Source organism: Diceros bicornis, chromosome 36 (genome assembly GCF_020826845.1).
Source record: "Diceros bicornis minor isolate mBicDic1 chromosome 36, mDicBic1.mat.cur, whole genome shotgun sequence".
In the NCBI taxonomy this organism is placed as follows: domain Eukaryota; kingdom Metazoa; phylum Chordata; class Mammalia; order Perissodactyla; family Rhinocerotidae; genus Diceros; species Diceros bicornis.
The window spans coordinates 25,895,401-25,918,055 of record NC_080775.1 but is presented as its reverse complement, the minus strand read 5'-3'; the positions used below and the strand labels follow the sequence as shown (position 1 = coordinate 25,918,055).

The window sequence follows — 22,655 nt, the reverse complement described above, 5'->3', positions numbered from 1 at the left end:
CTCCAAACCAGATTTCTTTTAGTTATCTCTCAATTAAAAATTAAAGCAGGCCTACCTGCTTCAGTGTTTGGATTTCTCACACCCCATAAAGTAAGAGAGTAAATTATGGACTTGAAATGTCAGAACTAAATAAATGGAGTATGTGCTGGTGCTAAGCAAATATAAGCAGAGTAATTTTTCTTTCAATAACCTAGAATTTCAGTAGTTGATATAGTCAGGACACAAGTGGCCAGAGCAAGATACACCCAGAATTTAAGAGGTTACTCTCTGAAGAAGAAAATTTATTTTTTTTTTTCCAAGGAAGATCAGCCCTAAGCTAACATCCGATGCCAATCCTCCCCTTTTCTGCTGAGGAAGAGTGGCCCTGGGCTAACATCCATGCCCATCTTCTTCTACTTTATATGGGACCATACACCCAGGATCCGAAACTGCGAACCCCAGGCCACCAAACTGGAGCACACGCACTTAACCGCTACACCACCAGGCCGGCCCCAGAAACTTTAAAAATACAAAAACTTGGGCCAGCCTCGTGGCTTAGCGGTTAAGTGCACACGCTCCACTACTGGCGGCCCGGGTTCGGATCCCGGGCGCGCACTGACACACAGCTTCTCCAGCCATGCTGAGGCCACGTCCCACATACAGCAACTAGAAGGATGTGCAACTATGACATACAACTATCTATTGGGGCTTTGGGGGAAAAAAAAAAAAGGAGGAGGATTGGCAATAGATGTTAGCTCAGAGCCAGTCTTCCTCAGCAAAAAGAGGAGGATTAGCATGGATGTTAGCTCAGGGCTGATCTTCCTCACAAAAAAAAAAAAAAATACAAAAACTAAGAATAATCTTCGCCCTTTGCAAAATTCTCTCCCTTACTCCAATGTTGAAATAAAAGAAATGGCACACACACATAGTCACTCTCTCTCACGCACACACACACACGAAACAAGCAGATGGGCCGGCCCCGTGGCTTAGCGGTTAAGTGCACGTGCTCTGCTACTTGCGGCCCGGGTTCGGATCCCAGGCGCACACCGATGCACCGCTTCTCTGGCCATGCTGCGGCTGCGTCCCACATACAGCAACTAGAAGGATGTGCAACTATGACATACAACTATCTACTGGGGCTTTGGGGGGGAGAAAAAAAGGAGGAGGATTGGCAATAGATGTTAGCTCAGAGCCGGTCTTAGCAAAAAGAGGAGGATTAGCATGAATGTTAGCTCAGGGCTGATCTTCCTCACAAAAAAAAAAAAAAGAAAAAAGAAACAAGCAAGAGAGAGAGAAAGACACAGACAGAAAAAGTGACAGAGGCAAATCTCAGTCTAGGTAACTACTACTTATCCTCAGAGATTTTATTTAAAGTGTAAGGTAATTAAGTTAATTCAACTGGATTATAACATCCAAATGAAGAATGTTGTAACAGAAATATCTGGTAAGCTGCATGGACTCTAGAAAAGCAGCATCTGAAGCACAGTAATTTTTCTTGGTTTCTCCAGCACTTTTCCTCAGTGAGAGACATCACTTCTGTCTGATGAAAACATACTAGAAAGGTACTGGTATACTGTACTGTAAAGCAAAGACTATACTCCTTGAGCTTTTTTGTCATAGGGACACATCTCTTAAAGCCATCCAAATCCCAGTGCTCTACTCTCTGTTCAACAGACAATCTTATCAACACTAATCCAGTTTCCCAAGTGCCTCTGACATTTTGAGGGATGTCCCATATCTCAATCCTGAGTATGCTGAGCACTAGAAAAGCATATCACCCACTGTAAGCTAAGAAATTGGCATTTTGGTTTTTTCCTAAACTTCCAAAAGATGGTTATCATGAGTCAAGTCTTAAAAACAAATTCACTTCCAGTACTCAGAGAAGGCCAATGTCCTGGACTTGCAGAGCTATTGACCAGACCCTCCACCATGGTAACTTTCAGGTTCCACCCTTTGAGACTCTGTTCTAATCCTCCCTCTATTACAGTGATTACCTCATCCTCTTAGAAATCCTGAAATAGTCTGGGGTATGCTGGGGCATTTGTAGTTCTCTTTTACAAGATCCCCAGGTGATTCTAATGTGTAGTCACAGAGTTGAGTTCACTGATCTCTCTTTAAGCTCCAAAGACATAATAGACATTATTCAAATACTGGCTGAATTTTCTTGAAATCCTCATAAGATAGCCTGTAAAGTTTGTACAGAAAATAGAATTTTATTCTTCTTTCTGATTATGAATCAAAATAAATTTTATTTAAAGAAACACACATGGGCCCGCCCCATGGCTTAGCAGTTAAGCGCGCGCGCTCCGCTGCTGGCGACCTGGGTTCAGATCCCGGGCGCGCACCGACGCACCGCTTCTCTGGCCATGCTGGGGCCGTGTCCCACATGCAGCAACTAGAAGGATGTGCAGCTATGACATACAACTATCTACTGGGGCTTTGGGGGGAAAAAAATAAATAAATAAAATCTTAAAAAAATAATAATAATAAAATAAACACAGATTTCTCCCCCAAACCACATTAGTTACTCTATTCCCTCAGATCTGAAATCCTATTAAATTATTTTAAAAGAATTTTTGATTCTAGCAACTTTTTCAGCGATATTTCACTGGAAAGTTTATAAATTATGAAAAGCAATTTTCCATAAAACATTATCTATTATAACATATAAATTAAATTAATAAGGTACCCTAAACTCTTGAAATCAAAGGCATAGAATGAGATTTATACTAAAAGAGCAATTCTTTTTTTTTGGTGAGGAAGATTGGCACTGAGCTAACATCTGTTGCCAATCTTCTTCTTTTTGCTTGAGAAAGACTGGCCCTGAGCTAACATCTGTGCCAATCTTCCTCTATTTTGAATGTGGGACGCTGCCACAGCATGGTTTGATGAGCGGTGTGTAGGTCTGCACCTAAGATCTGAACCTGTGAACGCCAGGCCACCAAAGCAAAGCAAACAAACTTAACCAGTATGCCACTGAGCCAGCCCCAAGAGTAATTCTAAAGAGCAATAGTACAGTGATTTGTGAACTACATTTAAGAACATGATTTGATAACTGCTTCAGTTAGTAAATTATTGCAATTAGAAAAAGTCCCAAATCTAGTAAGCAGATCTTTGGGATAATGTACTATCCCACATGATTATCTGGAAAGACACAATTTTATCTACTGATGTCCATAAAGCTAAACTCTAAAAATAACTTAAAAGACTAACCAAATTTTCAATCTATGGATATCCTAATATTTTTAGATTTATCTCTAAAAGTTTACCATAAACTTTATTATATTCACAGTATGAAATGAAATTTTAAAAGTATGAATGAAAATAGTTGGTGTATTCTTTTAGTTAGAGTAGTTACAGAAGTCTACAGGCACAGTGTAAGTATTTTAAGACAGCTAAAAGGCAGGAGTATAGTTTTAATCTTTCTTGGAAAAAAAAAAAATAGAACACACATTGTTTCATCCCCCTCCCACTTTGTGGCTACATCACTAATTAACAAAATCGGATAGGAAAAATGGGTAAATTTTATTTAATGTATCAATTCAACTTTACATTACAGAAGTGTGTCCTAAAAATTATAATGCTATTTAAGGTAAAGAAAAAGGAACATGGGCCGGCCCCGTGGCTTAGCGGTTAAGTGCGCGAGCTCCGCTGCTGGCGGCCCAGGTTCGGATCCCGGGTGTGCACCGACGCACTGCTTCTCCAGCCATGCTGAGGCCGCGTCCCACATACAGCAACTAGAAGGATGTGCAACTGTGACATACAACTATCTACTGGGGCTTTGGGGGAAAAATAAATAAATAAAATTTAAAAAAAAAAGAAAAAGGAACAGTTATCAAACCAAAAAGGCTTTAGATTCTTTCTCTCTCTGCTTTTGAAAGGCTCCTTTGTTGTTCCTGATATAGTTAACAGCCAAAAGCACTAAACTCTGCCCTCTGTTATAAATAAACAAAGTTCACTGAAAAAAAAATTGTGAAAATGTAACAAAGGGCAAAACTTTGAGCAGTGTACAAGAGATTAGAACCAAAAAAAAAAAAAAAAGTCTGAATCTGCAAAATAGAAATTACTGAAGAGATTAATGCTATAAAACCATCTGGCAAAAAAACTATTCCTTTCCACAGACTTTCTTCATGTTCAAAGATAATTTATTTAAGATTATCAAACAGATCCAGATTTCACAAATTCTGATCCATCTCCAACATAAAAGTGGTCCTTTATAAAAAGGCACTAAGATTATCTTTAAAATCTATGATTTCTTCATAAATTTGCTCCTCTAAACAATCCCTTGAACAGACTTAAAAGAGCTAGTTAATAAGGAACGGACTCCTTAGTAGTTACCAGAGAGACTAAAAGTATCCTTATATTATTCTGCTTCTGAAGGATCTTTGCGTTCACAGAAAAATGCATGTTACTGAGAAGTCCAGTGATGGGAATATCTCAGTTTATGAGTCAAAACTTGTACAAGAACACCGTTGGGCATTCTTTTAACTATTTCTCCTCAATAAAAAGTTCCAAAGCAGAAGTACTTTCAAGACAGCCCAGGTACTTCCCAGATTCCTGAGGAAGGGTCATCAATATTTTAAAAGATTCTTATTCCATACTTTTGCAGAAGTTGACTATAGAGAAAGATAGGGAAGACGAAAAACAAAAAAATATCCAGATATCACCACAATGCGATATATCTTAAGGAAAAAACACTCACCTTAAGATGAACTTTGACGAGACAGATAAAGCCCTAATAAATTCAATAGTCTAGGTTCTATATTCTAACATATGACAATCTCTTTGTTCCTTAAAACAAAGAAGCTAATTTGCCTGATAAAATTAAATTAGAGCCGCTCTGAATATTTTTATTTCCTATTGTGAATTATTTTCCCTACCTTTTTCATTTCTTCAACATATGCAATCATGGCTTCCTCTTTGGTCATATTCCCCAGTGAACTCCAAGCATCCCTAGAAATGAAAATATCCAAATAACAATAAAAAGACACTTGATTGTCAATTGCTCAGAATACAATTTATAGTTGATGGTATAGGGTCATTAATTTAAAACAGGCTCTACTTAAAGCCCTATTACGTTTCCAAAGCATCTCTTTAAATGCACCGCCTTGAAGAAAAATATCACAGTGAATAAATTGGCAAATTAAATAGTATTTAAAACTCAATAAGTATACAACCCATCTAAGGCTATAAACTATAGTCTATAGCCCATCTATAGACTATAAACTATTTTCTGTAGATTATAGAGAATATATTATATAGACTATAGACTGTTCATAAATATTTGCTAAGAACTCTTGAAAAGTTTTGATATCATTATAAAGGAGAGTTTTATACTGAATACTTTAGAAGACTCTACATGAACTGTCACAGCCATGTTTTAAAACAAACAGAAGTTCTAGTTAAAAGTTTCCATTAATTTAAATAAGAGTCTAACTTATACACCTGATAAATGGAAAGTTTCTTACTTCTAAAAAAATGAAAATGTAAAAGACAGGAAAATTTTAAACCCCTAAATAACGAGAATAGTCCTTTGAAATTTTTGCCTAACATGAAAATCTTTCTTTTTATACTTTTCCAGAAGCAGGTGAACTCCACCAAAGGTCAATACTGAGGAAAAATCATAAAGTAAATAAATAAATTTCTTGAAACAGATTAAATAACATATTGCTATTACATTTAACCTATTATTTTATGACTATTCATAAAGATTTTAGAAGAAAGTATAGTACTAAGAAATTCTCAAAGGAATTTAAGGACTTCCAACTCAAGGTGAAGAAATTTAGCCATCAAAATGTGTGGCTTTTTTTTTTTTTTGTGAGGAAGACCCGCCCTGAGCTAACATCCGATGCCAATCCTCCTCTTTTTGCTGAGGAAGATTGGCCCCAGGCTAACATCTGTGCCCATCTTCCTCTACTTTATATGGGATGCCGCCTCAACATGGCTTGACAAGCGATGGGTTGGTGCGTGCCCAGGATCCGAACTGGCTAACCCCGGGCCACCAAAGTGGAGCAAGCATGTGTGGCTCTTAAGACATGCTTCACCAATTAGCAAATTCCGTTCATAACATACAGTTTATGTTAGACTACATTAGACGTTTTGTTAGATATTTGTAAAGTCTTCAATAATATTTAAGAACATTAAATGTTAGTCAATTGGAAAAAATGGCAGAGGCATCTCTGGATACTTTATGATTCTTTTAAGTATATTAAAAATCAAATTTCTATTCAAGCACAGTGGGACAGGAGTGACAGCTTTAGATAAAAAGTCAGCATGGTGGTACCTGAGTCATGTTCCTCGTTACTTCTTATCTTAAAAGCTCAAAGCAAACACTGTCACAAACAAAAGTCCTTATTTTTCTTGGCAGGTAAAAGAGGCAGGAGAGTTTGTTTGTTTATTTAACTTAGTTTGGGAGTTGCTCTTGGCATAATAAAAAGAAAAAACTCCATAAAAGGGAAGACTAACTAAGAGTGCTTTTTTATCTTTGATGCACCTACTCCTTTTGGTTTTATTGTTTTTCTCTCTTCCCTAAGTTCCTATTGGGGTGAAATTATGTTAAGAGCACCTGGAGGATAAAAATTGTATCCAGTACCTAGAACCCTTTATGCAAAGAATAATGCATAACCACATAAATAACAGTCATATGATAATTATGTCATTAAATTAAAAATTCTTTCATGGCTTTCCATATAAAATTACCATTTATATCTTCCAACAGGATCCCAAAATCCAGGCCTTGAAAGTTTACAGGGTCCTTCAGTTGCCTGCTTATAGAAGCTATAGAACTTGAGCATCATTTCATTTGTTGGCTGAAATGAACCTATTAGAAACATACATCAAATACCGATCACTTGGAGAATACAATTCATAATCTAAAACTATAAATTAGCTTAGCTATACTAATAATGATTTGTAAATATTTCATTAGTAGTTCAGACAACAATTTACTCACTGCTATCTTATAGAAACAAAAGTTATGACTGTTAGTTGCTTTACTCCTTCACTGCAAAAAAAAAACCCCTCTGATTTTATACTTTAATAACAATGCCTAAAATAGCTCAATAAATAAAAAAATAAATGAACAAACCTGCTGTAGGTGTAACCAAAATAACTGGCAAATGTCACTTAAAAAACAAATATATTAAAATATAGAATAACTATTACACAAGTGTAATAAGGTATTTTTATTCAAAGATTGTGACAAACTAAAACTGACTAGCATAAATGAAAAAGTTAAAGGTATACTCTGTTTAATAAAATTCCAACAGTAAGAAATTCAACTCCTCTTGGCCAAATTTCAATTTCTCAGTGGATAAGGAACTTTGGCTAAAGCCAACCAGTGTGTACTGTGGTAGAAAAAGAATCCAAGATAAAATAGATTTCTCATTTCCTACCGCTGTAATTTTGGACACATCAGTGTCTTTGAAGATCAGTCTTCATATATGTTTCTAGCATATCTACAACATTTTTAATGTTTAAAAATTTCAAACTCTATGAACAAGTGCTATAAGTTGCACTACTTTTAATAACAGGGAAAATTTGGAATGTAAATGTTTTATAATATATAATTGGCTAAATATGATACACACATACAACAGGATAATTTATAACTACAGCCCTTAAAAATTATATTGTAGAAAAATATAACGGCAGGAGAAAATTTTCATGATCTACTATAAAAGGAGAAAAAAACAGCAGTTTAAAAAGAGCATATCCAGGGCCGGCTCCATGGCTTAGTGGTTAAGTGCACGCGCTTCACTACTGGCAGCCCAGGTTCGGATCCCGGGCGTGCACTGACGCACTGCTTCTCTGGCCATGCTGAGGCCGCGTCCCACATACAGCAACTAGAAGGATGTGCAACTATGACGTACAACTATCTACTGGGGCTTTGGGGGAAAAAAAATAAATTAAAAAAAAAAGAGCATATCCAGTACAATCCATTTTTGCAAAACAAGTATTCAGATACACAAAGAGTAGAGTGGAAGGAAACACATCAAAATGTTAAAAGAGGATATCTCTGGATAGCAGGCATACAGATTAGTTTTCTTTTCCTTTTTGCTTATTTGTGTTTAAAAAATTTTACATTTAGTGTATACTACTTTTATATCAAAAATTATTATAAAAATAAAAACTAAAACTGTAAAAAGATATTTTAAAAACTTTATAGATTACATATAAACAGATAATATGTAGTAATCAAAAGCCAGTAGTTTCTAAATGTTGTGAAAATTACGACACAGATAAGCTGAGAGCTGGTGTTTCAGGTTTGGCCAAGAGTGAGTAATTAATTTCAAAGTCACAGTAATAATTGTCTACATAATATATGCTCATTTAGACATATCTATTAGATATGGTGTTTCAATGATAGAGTTAGTCCTTTATACAGCAGGGAGGAAAAAATGGAGAAATTACAGTTAAAAAGGGTTACCTATTTAAATAACACAAATCTAAATTTAAAACATCAAAAGCCTCATCTCCCAGCATCTTCAGTAAGTCAATCCAGTAAGATTTAAAAGTTTATTGGTTAAGATGAATGATATATACATTAGAATAGATTATAGCAAAACTGATTACATTGAATGTATTCTGTGTGTAAGACACTGGATAAAGTACACTGTCCTCAAAGTGCTCAGGCATGATATATTTGATATATGTGTTTAAAACATTATCTACGAATTTAAATGTCTAGAGGCCAAACGCATACCAAACATAGATGCCACAGGATTGGTTATAACCTTAGGCCTTAAATAAAGATTAAGTAACAAGGAACACAAAACCATAAGATCTTACTCTTTGCAAAATAGTCCAGGCAGATCAAACAATTTAAAAGTATTATTATAAAAATATTTAATAATTCATTATAACAATACTTCTGCTTCAATTAATACCAATTTACTTTCAGAGGATAACAGTATACTGAAATAGTCCACCACACATGCCATTTGGTATCTAACTTTGCAATACCTTCTTCAATGCTATGTAAATACAAACTCTATTTACATTTATATGGGTTTCTTAAGTGATATATAATGTCAAAGACAGTACACTAGACATCAAGTCTAGCTTTATCAGTTTTCAAAAAAATATAAAAATGTGTGGTTTAGGAGAAAGGATTAAGGCACAACTTACATAAAACTCTTAGAATCATGCCTTTCTATAAATCTCTTAATCAGACATTTAAAAAATCAATACCTAAATAAGTTCCTATATTATTTCTTTACATTATGTTCATTCACTCATCTTTCAATCCCCCATATGTCCTCCTCCAATTCAATGTTTGAGATTACAAAAGGAATACTATTTTGTGTACTGTATATCTGTTTTTAAAACGTTTTGAATCGGCACTTAATGAATTTTTATTGATGTTGAATATTCATTACTTAGCCAAATAATTAATAAAAACAGAACATGATTAAATACTACAGTAATATATTAATGGTGCAATTAGTTTTACACTCTGGCACAATAACAGTACTTAAACACATCATTTAAAAATACACGTTTATTGTGAACAATAATTCATTTAATGCAAAAAGATATCAATGAAAAGTAAAAGTCCCCCCTCTAAGCCTCTCCACAGAAAAAATACTTGAATAACGGCCTTAAACTTCCCAACACTGTCCAAGACAAAAAATTACAAATTCAAAAAGCCCTGTAAACTCCAAACAGGATAAATATGAAGAAAATCACACCTAGACACGTCATACTCAAACTGCTGAAAACCAAAGCCGAAGAGAAAAATCTTGAAGGCAGCCAGAGAAACGACACATTAAATACAAGAGAACAACTCGAATGACTTTTCTCCCAAGCTGCAAAGAAGGTCCAATATAAAGAAGGTCCAATATAAAGAAGATCCAATATAAGTATAAAAAAGAGAACACTAGTACAATAGTAAAAAAAAAAAAAGTAGTCAACATAGTATATATACTAAAATAAATTGTTTTACAAATGAACATAACTGTTCTTTCCTTTCTCTCCTTTCATACCAAAAGTTTTCAAAAAGCCTTAAACAGTAGACTTGATGACTATGCGGTACCAGGCGTCCCCATCCAGTTTTTTTTAAACATACCCAAATCCGCAGTCATTAAGTGACAAGACTTCTGTTTTCGACAACAAAAACTACTTAAAATATGGATAGTATATTTGTCTCCGGCTTGAAAGATCAGCAGGTAACTAATTCACATTCGATACCTCCCCTTCAATTACATTCCTTCTAAACGCAGAAAAGAAGTAGGTTAAATAAGCAAGGCTACAAGCAGAAAGCAGGTTAGAGGAGATGAGGTTCCGAAACTGGGGCCTCAGGCCTCTGCAAGAGGCTTCTTCAGCGGGGACCGGGTGCACGTACCATTTTTCGGCAAACTCTGGATCACCTTCACCGCCGCCTCAAACCTGGTTTCATGCACGGATCTCGTGTCCGCCATCTCCAGCCGCCAGCGCCGGCCCCGCTCCCAAGGTCTGTCGGCTGGAATCAGGCAGCAGCAGCACCAGCTTTCCCAGGAGCCTGCATGAAACTGGAACATGGAGCGCAGCCGCGGATCAACATGCCCAGAGGGAGGAGGCCCAGGAGCGCAGCTGGTCAGTTCCCCGTTGCCCTGCCCCAGCCAGGCCACACCGACCGCGGTGGCCAGGCTCCTTCCTCCTCCCCGGGGCGTGACCAAGGCCGAGAAGCAGGCCCGCGTAGACACAAAAACCACTCACCGAGAGGAAGAGCATCTCTACCAGAAGGCGGAGGGGCTCCGGCCACCGGTGGTCGCGGAACCGCCCTCCCACCCGCAGGACCCTGGCGGAGCAGCCACACCCCCCATCTCGGCGGGGTCGGTCTGTCCGTCCGCGCCCTCCCCACAGCCACGCCCCAGAGCCGCCGGAGGACCCACGAGCTCCCGCCGCCGCCGCGCAGCAAACTCCACCCACCCGCCCGCGGCCGCGGCGTTGACGCGCTGTCCGTCGGCCCCTGAGGAGGAGGCGAGGAGGAGAAGCGCGACGGTCCGGTGCTCGCTCTCTGACCAGGGCGGACCGCCGGTCTGCGCCAGCACAGCTGTAGCGGCGGGGCGCGCACGGGCCGCGGGCTGGATTCTGCGCCTGGGCCCAAAGCCGCGCGCGTCGGTGCCGCTGGGCGGAAAAATGACTCTGCGGTCCCCAGAACCTGCCCTCTTAGATTAAGATTTCAGGAACGTGATGGGACAGAAGCAAAGGGCTTTAGTTCCGGAAGCCTCGGTGAGAACCTTAAGTTCTGCCATTTAAGTTCTGTGACCTAAGGGCAAGTTACTTAAGCCTCTCCGGTGGCAGTCTTTGTAGCACCCTAAACGGTAGATGAAAGGATTAGGATGTTGGATGGAGGTGCCTAGCAGTGCTTGGCTCGCAGCTCTCCGACAGCTTTAGCTGTCCCGAGACAGGGACGTCCGAGCAACAACCAAAGGGCAGGGGAGGTCGCCCGCTCCTAGCCTGGGCCGGGGCAGGGAGGGCATCTTCTCCCGCACCACCGCTAACATCGAGCCCCGGGGAGCCGGGCACAGCCCAGCTCCAGCCCGATTTAATAGGCGACAGGCGTGGGGGAGGGGCGAACGATGAACCAATACGGATCAACCCCAGAAAGGGGTACCCTGGGCCTCCACCTTTCTAGCACAACGCCCCGCGTCCTCAGATATCTAGGAAGCGCCCCAGGCCCACAGAGGGGGCACTGACATTGTTGGGGGGGAGGAGTTCTGCCGCCCGGAAATTCCAAAGTCGCCAGGTCGTTTCTGTCAGTTCGGGATGGGTTAGGAGGGTTACTAGTGCAAATCTAGCCGCAGCCTATCAGTTACTTTTCGCTCCGAGCCCCAGTGCCGGCATTTACCTTGGTACTGCCGGGCAAGGCCTGTCCGGTAATGTCCCCGACGCCCGCCCCTCGCCCTGCCCCGCGGACTTGTGGGAAATGTAGTCCCCCGCCCCTCCCCACCCACGGCGGCGCTTCCGGGCACCTCCCTCCGGCGGCCGGCGTTCCTCCCACCTGTTCCGGTTCCGTTTCTTGGCTCTGCAGACGCTCGAGCCTTGCGGTGGAAGTCTTTCTTTTTAACTGCGTTGGACTCTGTGCCAATTCAAAATACTTAGCGCGTCCGCTTCCAGCAAAAGGGGCGCGCTTGAATCGGAGAAGTGGCCTCTAATTTCTTGCTCTTAATCTTTACTAATTTTGAGGTTATGTATATAAAAGCAAAGAATGTCGTTTAGGTAATAAAAGCTACTGATTACTGAGTGCCTGGTTTTTGCCAAACGTATGACACGTATTCCAGAAACGTGTCTGGAGGGTTTTTACGAATGAGGAAATTAAGACTCATATTAACTAATTTGCCCAACGTCCCACAATTTAGTAAGTAGCAGAGCCAGGAGTCAGTCAATCCAAAAAACTCTTACTTTAAGTTTTGGACTTTCTTCCATGATACCAAAGTGTAAGAAAATAACAGTTTCTCTAATTTACTCAAACTAGGAAGACTGTGTGTGTTTAATGTGTACTGCTTTCTCTACTCTTTTCTTGCTCTTTTATGATATCCTTTTCAGTTCCTGTCTATTCAGTCATGCATACTTATAAAAGTCTTCTAATCTAGGACTTCATTTTGACAGCTGCTCATAAAGCTTATGTAATAAGCTCAGTCTAGGGTGGTAAACAGACGTGATATAAGAATTGCAACACGATGCAAAAGTGTTAAAATTGGAGGATATAAAAAGAGCTATATTATGTGCATCAAAAGACAACTACATGGGGCTGGCCCAGTGGGGTAGCAATTAAGTTGGCATGCTCTGCTTCGGTGGCCCGGGGTTCACCGGTTTGGATCCTGGGTGCGGACCTATGCACTGCCCTCAAGCCATGCCGAGGTGGTGTCCCACATAGAGCAGCTAGAAGGATGTAAAGTTATGACATACAACTATCTACTGGGGCTTTGGGGAGAAAAAGGGAAAAAAAGAGGAAGATTGGCAACAGATGTTAGCTCAGGGCCAATCTTGTAAAAAAAAAAAAAAAAAAAGACAACTACAAAAATATTAATGATAGCACTGTTTGGTAACAGCCCAAACCTGGAAACAGCTCAGTGACCATCAGCAGTAAAACAGGGGCCGGCCTGGTGGCATAGTGGTTGAGTTTGGGGTGCTCCACTTCTGTGGCCCGGGTTCAAGGATTCAGATCCTGGGCATGGACCTACACCACTCATCAAGCCATGCTGTGGCCGCGACCCACATACAAAATAGAGGAAGATGGGCACGGATGATAGCTCAGGGCCACTCTTCCTCAAGCAAAAAGAGGAAGATTGGCAACAGGTGTTAGCTCAGGGCCAATCTTCCTTACCTAAGAGAAACAAAAATAAAAGCAGTAAAACATAAATAGGGACTACTGAAGAGCAATGAGAACAAATGAATTACACATATTCAACATCTTCTATGAATCTCAGACATAATGTTGAGAAATAGAATTTAGATTCGAAAGAGAACGTATTATATGATTCCATTTATATAAAGTTTAAAAACAGGCAAGACCAACATATTGTGTTCAAATTCAGGCTGGAGGTATAGGATCTGGAAATGAGATGAGGGAACTATGGGGTTCTGGTAATGTTCTATTTCTTGAATTAGGTGCTTGTTACATGAGTGTGTTCACTTTGTGAAACTCTATTGAAATGCATAACTAAGATTTGTTTATTTTTCTTTGTGTATGTTATACTTCAATTAAAATTTACATTAAAATTTTTTAAGTACCATGGGAACAAGAAAGTGATTAAATCTGTGACACAGATGAGGAAGATGTCACAGAGGAAGCAACATTTCAGCTGGTTCTTCTGGGATGAGATGGTATTTACAAGCAGACAAGATGGGAGAGAGTCATTCTAAGGAAAGAAATAAAAGCAAAAACATCACATTATATGTGATAAGCAGCAAATTTATTCATGTGATGGAATCATAGATATGAGGGAAGTTGGGACAAGGCATTGGATGAAAAGCTGGTTGAGGCTGACTTGAAGGTCATATATGCCATGCAAAGGAGTTTTTACTTTATTTATAAATCCATGAAGACTATATGTTTTTGTATCAGCTGGAGTTTGATCAAGAAAGACCCACTATGATTGATACGGTATAAAAGATTAATTACAGGGATTAGACATTATAGAATCATGGAAGCTGGTCAAGGGGCCTACGGAAGGCGATTGCCTCTGTGTCTGGAGGCAAGCCTAAAATCGCTATAAGTCAACGTGTCTTACAGTCAGGAACTGGTGTGAAGTAGGGAAGAGCAAAGACGGATTGAAACCCCTAAGAACAAACTGGAACCAATGAGGACAAATTGAATCCTACATTGTCTCTCACCATCTCTATAATTTTATTTATTTATTTATTTTTCCCCCCAAAGCCCCAGTAGAGAGTTGTATGTCATAGCTGCACATCCTTCTAGTTGCTGTACGTGGGACGTGGCCTCAGCATGACCAGAGAAGCGGTGCGTCAGTGCGCGCCCGGATCCGAACCCGGGCCGCCAGCAGCGGAGCATGCGCACCCAACCGCCAAGCCACGGGCCGGCCCTCACCGTCTCTAAACTCAGTGACATAGATGACCTTCGGAACAAAAAGGTACCAGTCTCCATGGAGCTGAACTCATGCCTGACCTAAGATTCAAGGAAGCTGCGGGTCAATCTGCTCCTCCATGCCCGGTACCCTTCAGAGCTGTGTCACTTCTTCCTGCCAAATCTCACATAAATTCTTATGGCCAAGGTGAAGTTAGAACAATACAGGGAGGGCCGGCCCTGTGGCTTAGCGGTTAAGTGTGCCCGCTCCGCTGCTGGCGGCCGGGGTTCGGATCCTGGGCGCGCACCGACGCACCGCTTCTCCGGCCACGCTGAGGCCGCGTCCCACATACAGCAACTAGAAGGATGTGCAACTATGACATACAACTATCTACTGGGGCTTTTGGGGCGGGAAAAAAAAGGAGGAGGATCGGCAATAGATATTAGCTCAGAGCCGGTCTTCCTCAGCAAAAAGAGGAGGATTAGCATGGATGTTAGCTCAGGGCTGATCTTCCTCACAAAAAAAAAAAGAAATACCACTTCACATCCATTAGGATGGCTGCTATCAAAAAACCAAAAAATGACAGTGTTGGCAAGGATGTGGAGAAATTGGAACCATTATGCATTGCTGGTGGGAACGTAAAACGGTACAGCTGCTCTGGAAAACAGTATGTTGGTTCCTCAAAAAATTAAACATAGAATTACCATATGATCCAGCAATTTCACTCCTGGATATATATCCAAAAACACTGAAAGTAGAGACTCAGACATATATTTGTACAACCACGTTCATAGCAGCAATATTCACAACAGCCGAAAGGTGGAAGTAACCCAAGTGCCCATGAACAGATGAATGGATAAACTAGACGCGGTATATAAGTACAATGGAATATGATTCAGCCTTAAAAATGAGGGAAATTCTGACACATGCTGCAATGTGGATAAACCTTGAAGACGTTATGCTAAGTGAAATAAGCCAGTCACAAAAGGACAAATATTGCAAGATTCCATGAGATATCTAGAGTAGTTAAATTCACACAAACAGAAAGTAGAATGGTAGTTGCCAAGGGCTGGGTGGAGGGGTGAATAGGAGTTATTATTTAGTGGGTATGAAATTTCAGTTTGGGAAGATGAAAAAGTTCTGGAGATGGACAACAGTGATGGTTGCACAACATTGTAAATATACTTAGTACTGAACTGTACACTTAAAAATGGCTAAAATGCTAAATTTTTTGTGACGTATATTTTATCACAATAAGAAAGTCATGTTTATAAATTATATGCTTTTGGAAAATCTGGAAACAGTGGGAAAATGGGGAAATTCTATTGCACAAAAATTAACTTTGCAATGTAAATCTTTTTTTTTTTTTTTGGGTAACTCAAGCCTTTATGTTTATTTCAGTAAGGCCAAATCCAATCAACTATTTTCATCCAGGATTAATCAGAACTAAAATGTTGGACTGTTTTCTTTCAGAAATTGCATATCTTTCCCGCCTGCAATAGGCCAGTGTATTCCAAAAAGAGTAAATGGAATTGCCTTAAAAAAAAATGCTAGTCCAATCATATTTTGGGACCTCTTTCTGGATTTTCTATTCTTTTTCTTTTATCTCTGTATCTATTTATGTGCTATTACCAAACTATTCTAATTATAGTAGCGTTTAAAAGTTTAAATAACACATAGGTCTGGATTTCCTTATATAAGACAAAAAGTATTTACTGCAGTGTTGAGGTGATAGCCAAAGTTTGCAAACAATTTAAATGTCCTTCCACCTGGGACTGAGTGAATAATTAGGACCCATCCATTCACTTGGAGGTCATAAGGATAATAGGGAAGTTTTAATGTATTATATGGAATGATCTCCGAGACATGGTTAAACGAAGGAAAAAGCAAGAAGACAGAACACTATGCACAATTTACGTAAAAAAGTTGTTTTTATGTGCATAGAATATCTAGAGGGCCTATAAGAAAGTGATAACATTTGTTGCCTCTGCGGTTGCTAGGAATCAAATGTGATTCTCAATGGATATTTTTTTGAACCTTTTGAATATTGAGACATGTGAATGTGTTACAAATTTAACTAAATAAATAAAATCTGAAAAAAAGATCTTGTTTGCTCAAAACACTTATACAATCTATTAGGACTACATTCCTGCTGACCCTGCCTCTTGAGGTGGTATCAAAGTGCTGTGGCTGTATGGACATTTATATTGACTTGATCTTGTGTGGTCCAAGAGTTTTACAAACTTTTCAGACTATGTTTCAGAGTAAGAAATATGGTTTCCGTCAACACCAAGTAATCTTACATATATATCATTTAAAACAAAAATTTCATTAAATAACTTATGTGTTATATTCTCTAATATTGCCTCTTCTTTTTTATTTTTAAAATTTCTGGTCATGACCCATTTTATTGATTTATGATATGGTTGGAGATATTCAAATTAGAAAAATACCAGTGTTCTTTAGGATTATAGGATTATACTTGAATCTTTGCAAACATTTTTGCAGTGTTCCTCATTGATTCTGTATGACAATAAAATGAGTATAATACTGGTCAGTAATGGAATAGTTGAGTCCATTTCCATCCAGTATACTGGCCAAAAGTATAAACACCAAAAATATTCATGGCATGCAAGGATGCAGGTAAATTGGCTGTCTTGCTGGGTTCAGTATAAATGACTGTAACATTTTTTCCCCCTCTAATGTTTATTATTTCCTTCCTTCTGCTTGTTGTGGATTTAGTTTGCTGGTCTTTTTCCAGTGTCTTAACATGAAAAGTTAGATTATTGATTTGAGATCTTCCTTCTTTCTTTTTTTTTATTGTGGTAAAGTAAACATAACATCAAGTTTACCATCTCAACCATTTTTAAGTGCACAGTTCAGTGGTATTAAATACATTCACGTTGTGAAGCCATCACCACCATCCATCTTCGTAACTCTTCTTATCTTGTAAAACTGAAACTCTATACCCGTTAAACAATAACTCCCCATTCTTCCCTCTCTCCAGCCCCTGGTAACCACCATTCTTCTTTCTGTCCTTATGACTTGACTACTCTAATGCCTCATGTAAGTGGAATCATAGAGTATTTGTCTCTTTGTGACTGGCTTATTTTGCTTAGCATAATGTCCTCAAGGTACATCCATGTTGTAGCATATTGGAGATTTTCTTTCCTTTTTAAGGCTGAATAATATTCCATTGTATGTATATACTATATTTTCTTACCCTTTCATCCATTGCTGGACACTTGGGTTGCTTCCACATTTTAGCTATTGTGAATAATGCTGCTATAAATACGAGTATACAAATATCTCTTCGAGACCTTGCTTTCACTTCTTTTGGGTATACACCCAGAAGTGGAATTGCTGGATCATATGATAAGTTTATGTTTAATTTTTTGAGGAAGCGCCATATTGTTTTCCACAGTAGCTGCACAACTTTACATGCACACCAACAGTGCACAAGAGTTGCAATTTGTCCACATCCTCACAACATTTGCTATTTTCTGTTTTTCTGATAATAGCAATCCTATTGGGTGTGAGGTGGTAGTTCATTGTGGTTTTGATTAGTGATGTTGAGCATCTTTTCATGTGCTTGTTGGCTATTCATATATCTTCTTTGGAGAAATGTCTCTTCAAGTCCTTTGCCCATTTTTGAATTGGGTTTTTTTGTTGTTGTTGATGTTTAGGGGTTCACTATACGTTATGGATATTAATCCCTTCTCAAATATATGACTTGCAAATATTTTCTCCCATTCTGTGGGTTGCCTTTTTACTCTGTAGATAGTATCTTTTGATTCACAAAATGTTAAAATTTTGATGAAGTCCAATTTGTCTATTTTTTCATTTGTTACCTGTGCGTTTGGTGTCATATCTAAAAAATCATTGCCAGATCCAAAGTTGTTAAGCTTTTCTCCTATCTTATCTTCTAAGAGTTTTATTGTTTTACATCTTACATTTAGGTCCTCGATACACTTTGAGTTAGTAAGGATCCAACTTCATTCTTTTGCATGTGGATATACAGTTTTCCCAGCACCATTTGTTGAAAAGACTGTCCTTCCCCCATTGAATGGTTTTGGTCCCCTTATCAAAAATCATTTGACAATATATGCAAGGGATTATTACTGGGCTCTCTATTCTATTCCATTGTTCTGTATGTCTGTCTTTTTGCCAATACCACACTGTTTGGATTACTGTAGCTTTGTAGTAAGTTTTGAAATCCGGAAGTTTAAGTCCTCCAGTTTTGTTCTTCTTTTTCAAGATTGTTGGGGTATTCGGGGTCCTTTGAGATTCCGTATGAATTTTAGGATGAGTTTTCCTATTTCTGCAAAAAAAATATCATTGGGATTGCATTGAATTTGTAGATCGCTTTGGGTCAGATATTGACATTTTAACAATATTGAGTCTTCCAATTCACAAACATGGGATGTTTCAATTTATTTATGTCTTCTTTGATTTCGTTCTGCAATGTTTTCTCATTTTCAATGTAAAAGTCTTTCACCTCCTTAGTCAATTCCTAAGTATTTTATTCTTTTTGATGCTGTTGTAAATGGAATTATTTTTGTAATTTACTTTTCAGATTATTAATTTTTTGTGCATAGAAACGTAACTGATTTTTGTATGTTGACTTTGTATCCTGCTACTTTGCTGGATTCATTTATTTGTTCTAACAGATTTTTTTTTGTGTGTGGAATCTTTAGGGTTTTCCACATATAAGATCACATTATCTGCAAACAGATACAATTTTACTTCTTCCTTTCCAATTTGGATGCCTTTTATTTCTTTTTCTTATTTAATTGCTCTGGCTAGAATATCCAGTACTTTGTTGAATAGAAGTGGTGAGAGTGGGCAACCTTGTCTTGTTCCTGATCTTAGAGGAAAAGTTTTCACACTTTCCCATTCAGTATCATGTTCACTGTGGGTTTTTCATATATGGGTTTTATTATGTTGAGATAATTTCCTTCTAGTCCTACTTTATGAAGTGTTTTTATCATGAAAGGGTATTGAATTTTATCAAATGCTTTTTCTGCATCAATTTAGATGATCACGTGTTTTTTTCCCCCTTCATTCTATTGATGTGGCATATTACACTTATTGATTTTTTAATGTTGAAACATCCTTGCATTCCAGGAATAAATCCCCCTTTTTCACTGTGTGTAATCCTTTTAATATGCTGCTGAATGCTGTTTGCTAGTATTTTGTTGAGGATTTTTGCATTAATGTTCATAAGGGATATTGGTCTGTAGTTTTCCTTTCTTGTAGTGTCTTTGTCTGGCTTGGGTATAAGGGTAATGCTGGCCTCGTAGAATGAGTTAGGAAGTGTTCCTTCCTCTTCAATTTTCTGGAAAAGTTTGAGAAGGATTGGTATTAGCTCTCCTTTATTTATTTACTTTTTTGTGTATGTGAGGAAGATCAGCCCTGAGCTAACATCCATGCCAATCTTCCTCCTTTTGCTGAGGAAGACGGGCCCTGGGCCCGTCTTCCTCTACTTTACATGGGATGCTGCCACAGCATGGCCTGACAAGCGGTGTGTTGGTGCATGCCTGGGATCTGAACTCAGGTCACCAGCAGCAGAGTGCACGCACTTAACCGCTACGCCACAGGGCCGGCCCTAGCTCTCCTTTAAATGTTTAATAGAATGTACCACTCAAGCCATCAGGTCCAGAGTTTTTCTTTGTCAAGAGATTTTTGATTACTGATTCAATCTCTTTACTAGTTGTAGGTCTATTCAGATTTTCTATTTCTTCATGATTTAGTCGTGGTAGGTTTTGTGTTTCTAGGACTTTGTCCACTTCATTAGATTATCCATTTTGTCAATGTGCAGTCGTTCATAGTACTCTCTTATAATCCTTTTTATTTCAGTAGCATTAGTAGTAATGTCCCCACTTTCATTTCTAATTTTAGTAATTTGAGTCTTCCTTCTTTTTTTCTAAGTCTATCTAGCTAAGGGTTTGTCAATTTTGTTGATCTTCTCAAAAAACCAAAACCAACTTTTGGTTTCATTGATTTTCTCTATTGTTTCTCTATTGTTTATTTCATCGATCTGTGCTCTAATCTTTATTATTTCTTTCCTTCTGCTATCTTTGAGTTTAGTTCATTCTTTTTACAGTTCCTTAAGTGTAAAAAAAACTGTTTTGTTGTTTTTTGGGGGGAAGATTTGCCCTAAACTAACTTCTCTTGCCAATCTTCCTCCTTTTTGCTTCCTTATCCCACCACCAAAGCCCCAGTATGTAGTTGTGTATAGTTGTAAGTTCTTCTGGTTCTTCTATGTGAGACTCTGCCACAGCATGGCTACTGACAGAGGAGTGGTGTGGTTCCACGCCTGGGAACCGAACCCAGGCCGCTGAAGCAGAGTGTGCCGAACTTCAAGCCCTAGGCCATCAGGGCTGGCTCATAGTTCCTTAAGTTTTAAAGTTAGGTTGTTGATTTGATATTTTTCTTGTTTTTTAATGTAAGTGTTTATAGCTATAAATTTCCCCATTAGTACTGCTTTCCATCCCATAACTTTTGGTACAAGTGTTTTTGTTTTCATTCATCTGTAAGAATTTTCTGTTTTTCCTTGTGATTTCTTCTTTGATCCATTGGTTGTTTAGCTGTGTTGGTTATTTTCCACAATTTTTTGAATTTTGCAGTTTTATTTTTTTATTTTTTATTTTTTTGAAGAAGAAGAAGATCAGCCCTGAGCTAACATCCATGCTAATCCTCCTCTTTTTGCTGAGGAAGACTGGCTCTGAGCTAACATCTATTGCCAATCCTCCTCCTTTTTATTTTTTTCCCCCAAAGCCCCAGTAGATAGCTGTATGTCATAGTTGCACATCCCTCTAGTTGCTGTATGTGGGACATGGCCTCAGCATGGCTGGAGAAGCAGTGCGTCAGTGCGTGCCCGGGATCCAAACCTGGGCTGCCAGTAGCAGAGCGCGCACTTAACTGCTAAGCCACGGGGCGGGCCCGCGGTTTTATTTTTATTTTTGATTTCTAACTTCATCTTGTTGAGGTCAGAGAAGATACTTTGATTGATATCTACCTTTTTAAATCTGTTGAGATTTAATTTGTTACCTGATACATGATATATCTTGGAAAATGCCCCATCTGCACTTGAGAAGAATGTGTTTTCTATTGTTGTTGGGTAGAGTGTTCTATATATTGCCTGTTGGTTTATTGTATTGTTTAAGTCTTCTATTTCCTTACTTATCTTATGTTTTGTTTTTCTAGCCATTATTGTGAGTGGAATATTGAATTCTCCCACTAATATTGTAGAACAGTCTATTTCTCCTTTCAATTCTGTCAGTTTTTGCTCCATATATTTTGATGATCTGTCATGAGGTTTATAATTGTTATATCTTATTGCTGTAGTGAACTTTTTGTTAATATAGGATGTTTTTCTTGCCTCTTGTAACCTTTTTTGCTTTAAAGTCTATTTTGTCTGATATTTGTATACCCGTCTCTGTTCTCTTATGTTACCCTTTGCTTGGAATATCTTTTTCCATTCTTTCACTTTCAACCTGTTTATATCTTTGGATCTTGAGTGAGTGTCTTGTAGACAGCATATACTTGGATTATGTGTTTTTATCTCTTCTGCCAATCATGTGTTTTTTTCAGCTTTATTGAGATATACTTGACAAATAAAATTGTAAGGTATTATTGTAAGATATGTTGTAAGTGTACCATGTGATGATTTGATATAGTAATGATTTGATATACATATACATTGTGAAAGGAGTCCTCCCACTGAGTTAATTAACACATCAATCTCTGTCTTTTGATTAGAGATTAATCCATTTACATTTTTTTTGAGGAAGATTGGCCCTGAGCTAACATCCGTTGCCAATCATCTTTTACTTTTTTCTTTTTTTCTCCCCAAAGCCCCCAGTACACAGTTGTATATCCTAGTGTAGGTCCTTCTAGTTCTTCCACATGGGATACTGCCCCAGCGTGGTTTGATGAGTAATGAGTAGGTCTGTGCCCAGGATCCAAACCAGTGAACCTGGGGTCGCCAAAGTGGAAGGGGTGAACCCAATTGCTGCACCACCAGGCTGGCCCCTAATCCATTTATTTATTTATTTATTTATTTTTATTTATTTATTTTTTGTGAGGAAGATCAGCCCTGAGCTAACATCCGTGCTAATCCTCCTCTTTTTGCTGAGGAAGACCGGCTCTGAGCTAACA

The 22,655-nt window shown here is 38.6% G+C and overlaps 1 protein-coding gene across 4 annotated transcripts in view; it reads right to left on the bottom strand.

The window, feature by feature from the left end:
- Positions 1-11,831, bottom strand: part of ACBD5 (acyl-CoA binding domain containing 5) — a 43,184-nt gene extending 31,353 nt beyond the window's left edge. For 2 of the 4 annotated variants that reach the window (XM_058532676.1, XM_058532672.1), the window contains exons 1-4: positions 10,678-10,774; positions 10,325-10,490; positions 6,679-6,799; positions 4,860-4,932 (exon numbers count right to left, since the gene is read on the bottom strand). In XM_058532676.1, coding sequence (XP_058388659.1) covers positions 4,860-4,932; positions 6,679-6,799; positions 10,325-10,490; positions 10,678-10,692 — 375 coding nt within the window. In that variant the 5' untranslated portion in view covers positions 10,693-10,774. Of the gene's footprint in view, positions 1-4,859; positions 4,933-6,678; positions 6,800-10,324; positions 10,491-10,677; positions 10,835-11,812 lie in introns of those variants that run through there. The other 2 variants (XM_058532674.1, XM_058532673.1) reach the window with 2 other exon arrangements.
- Between the last annotated feature and the right edge of the window lie 10,824 nt (positions 11,832-22,655).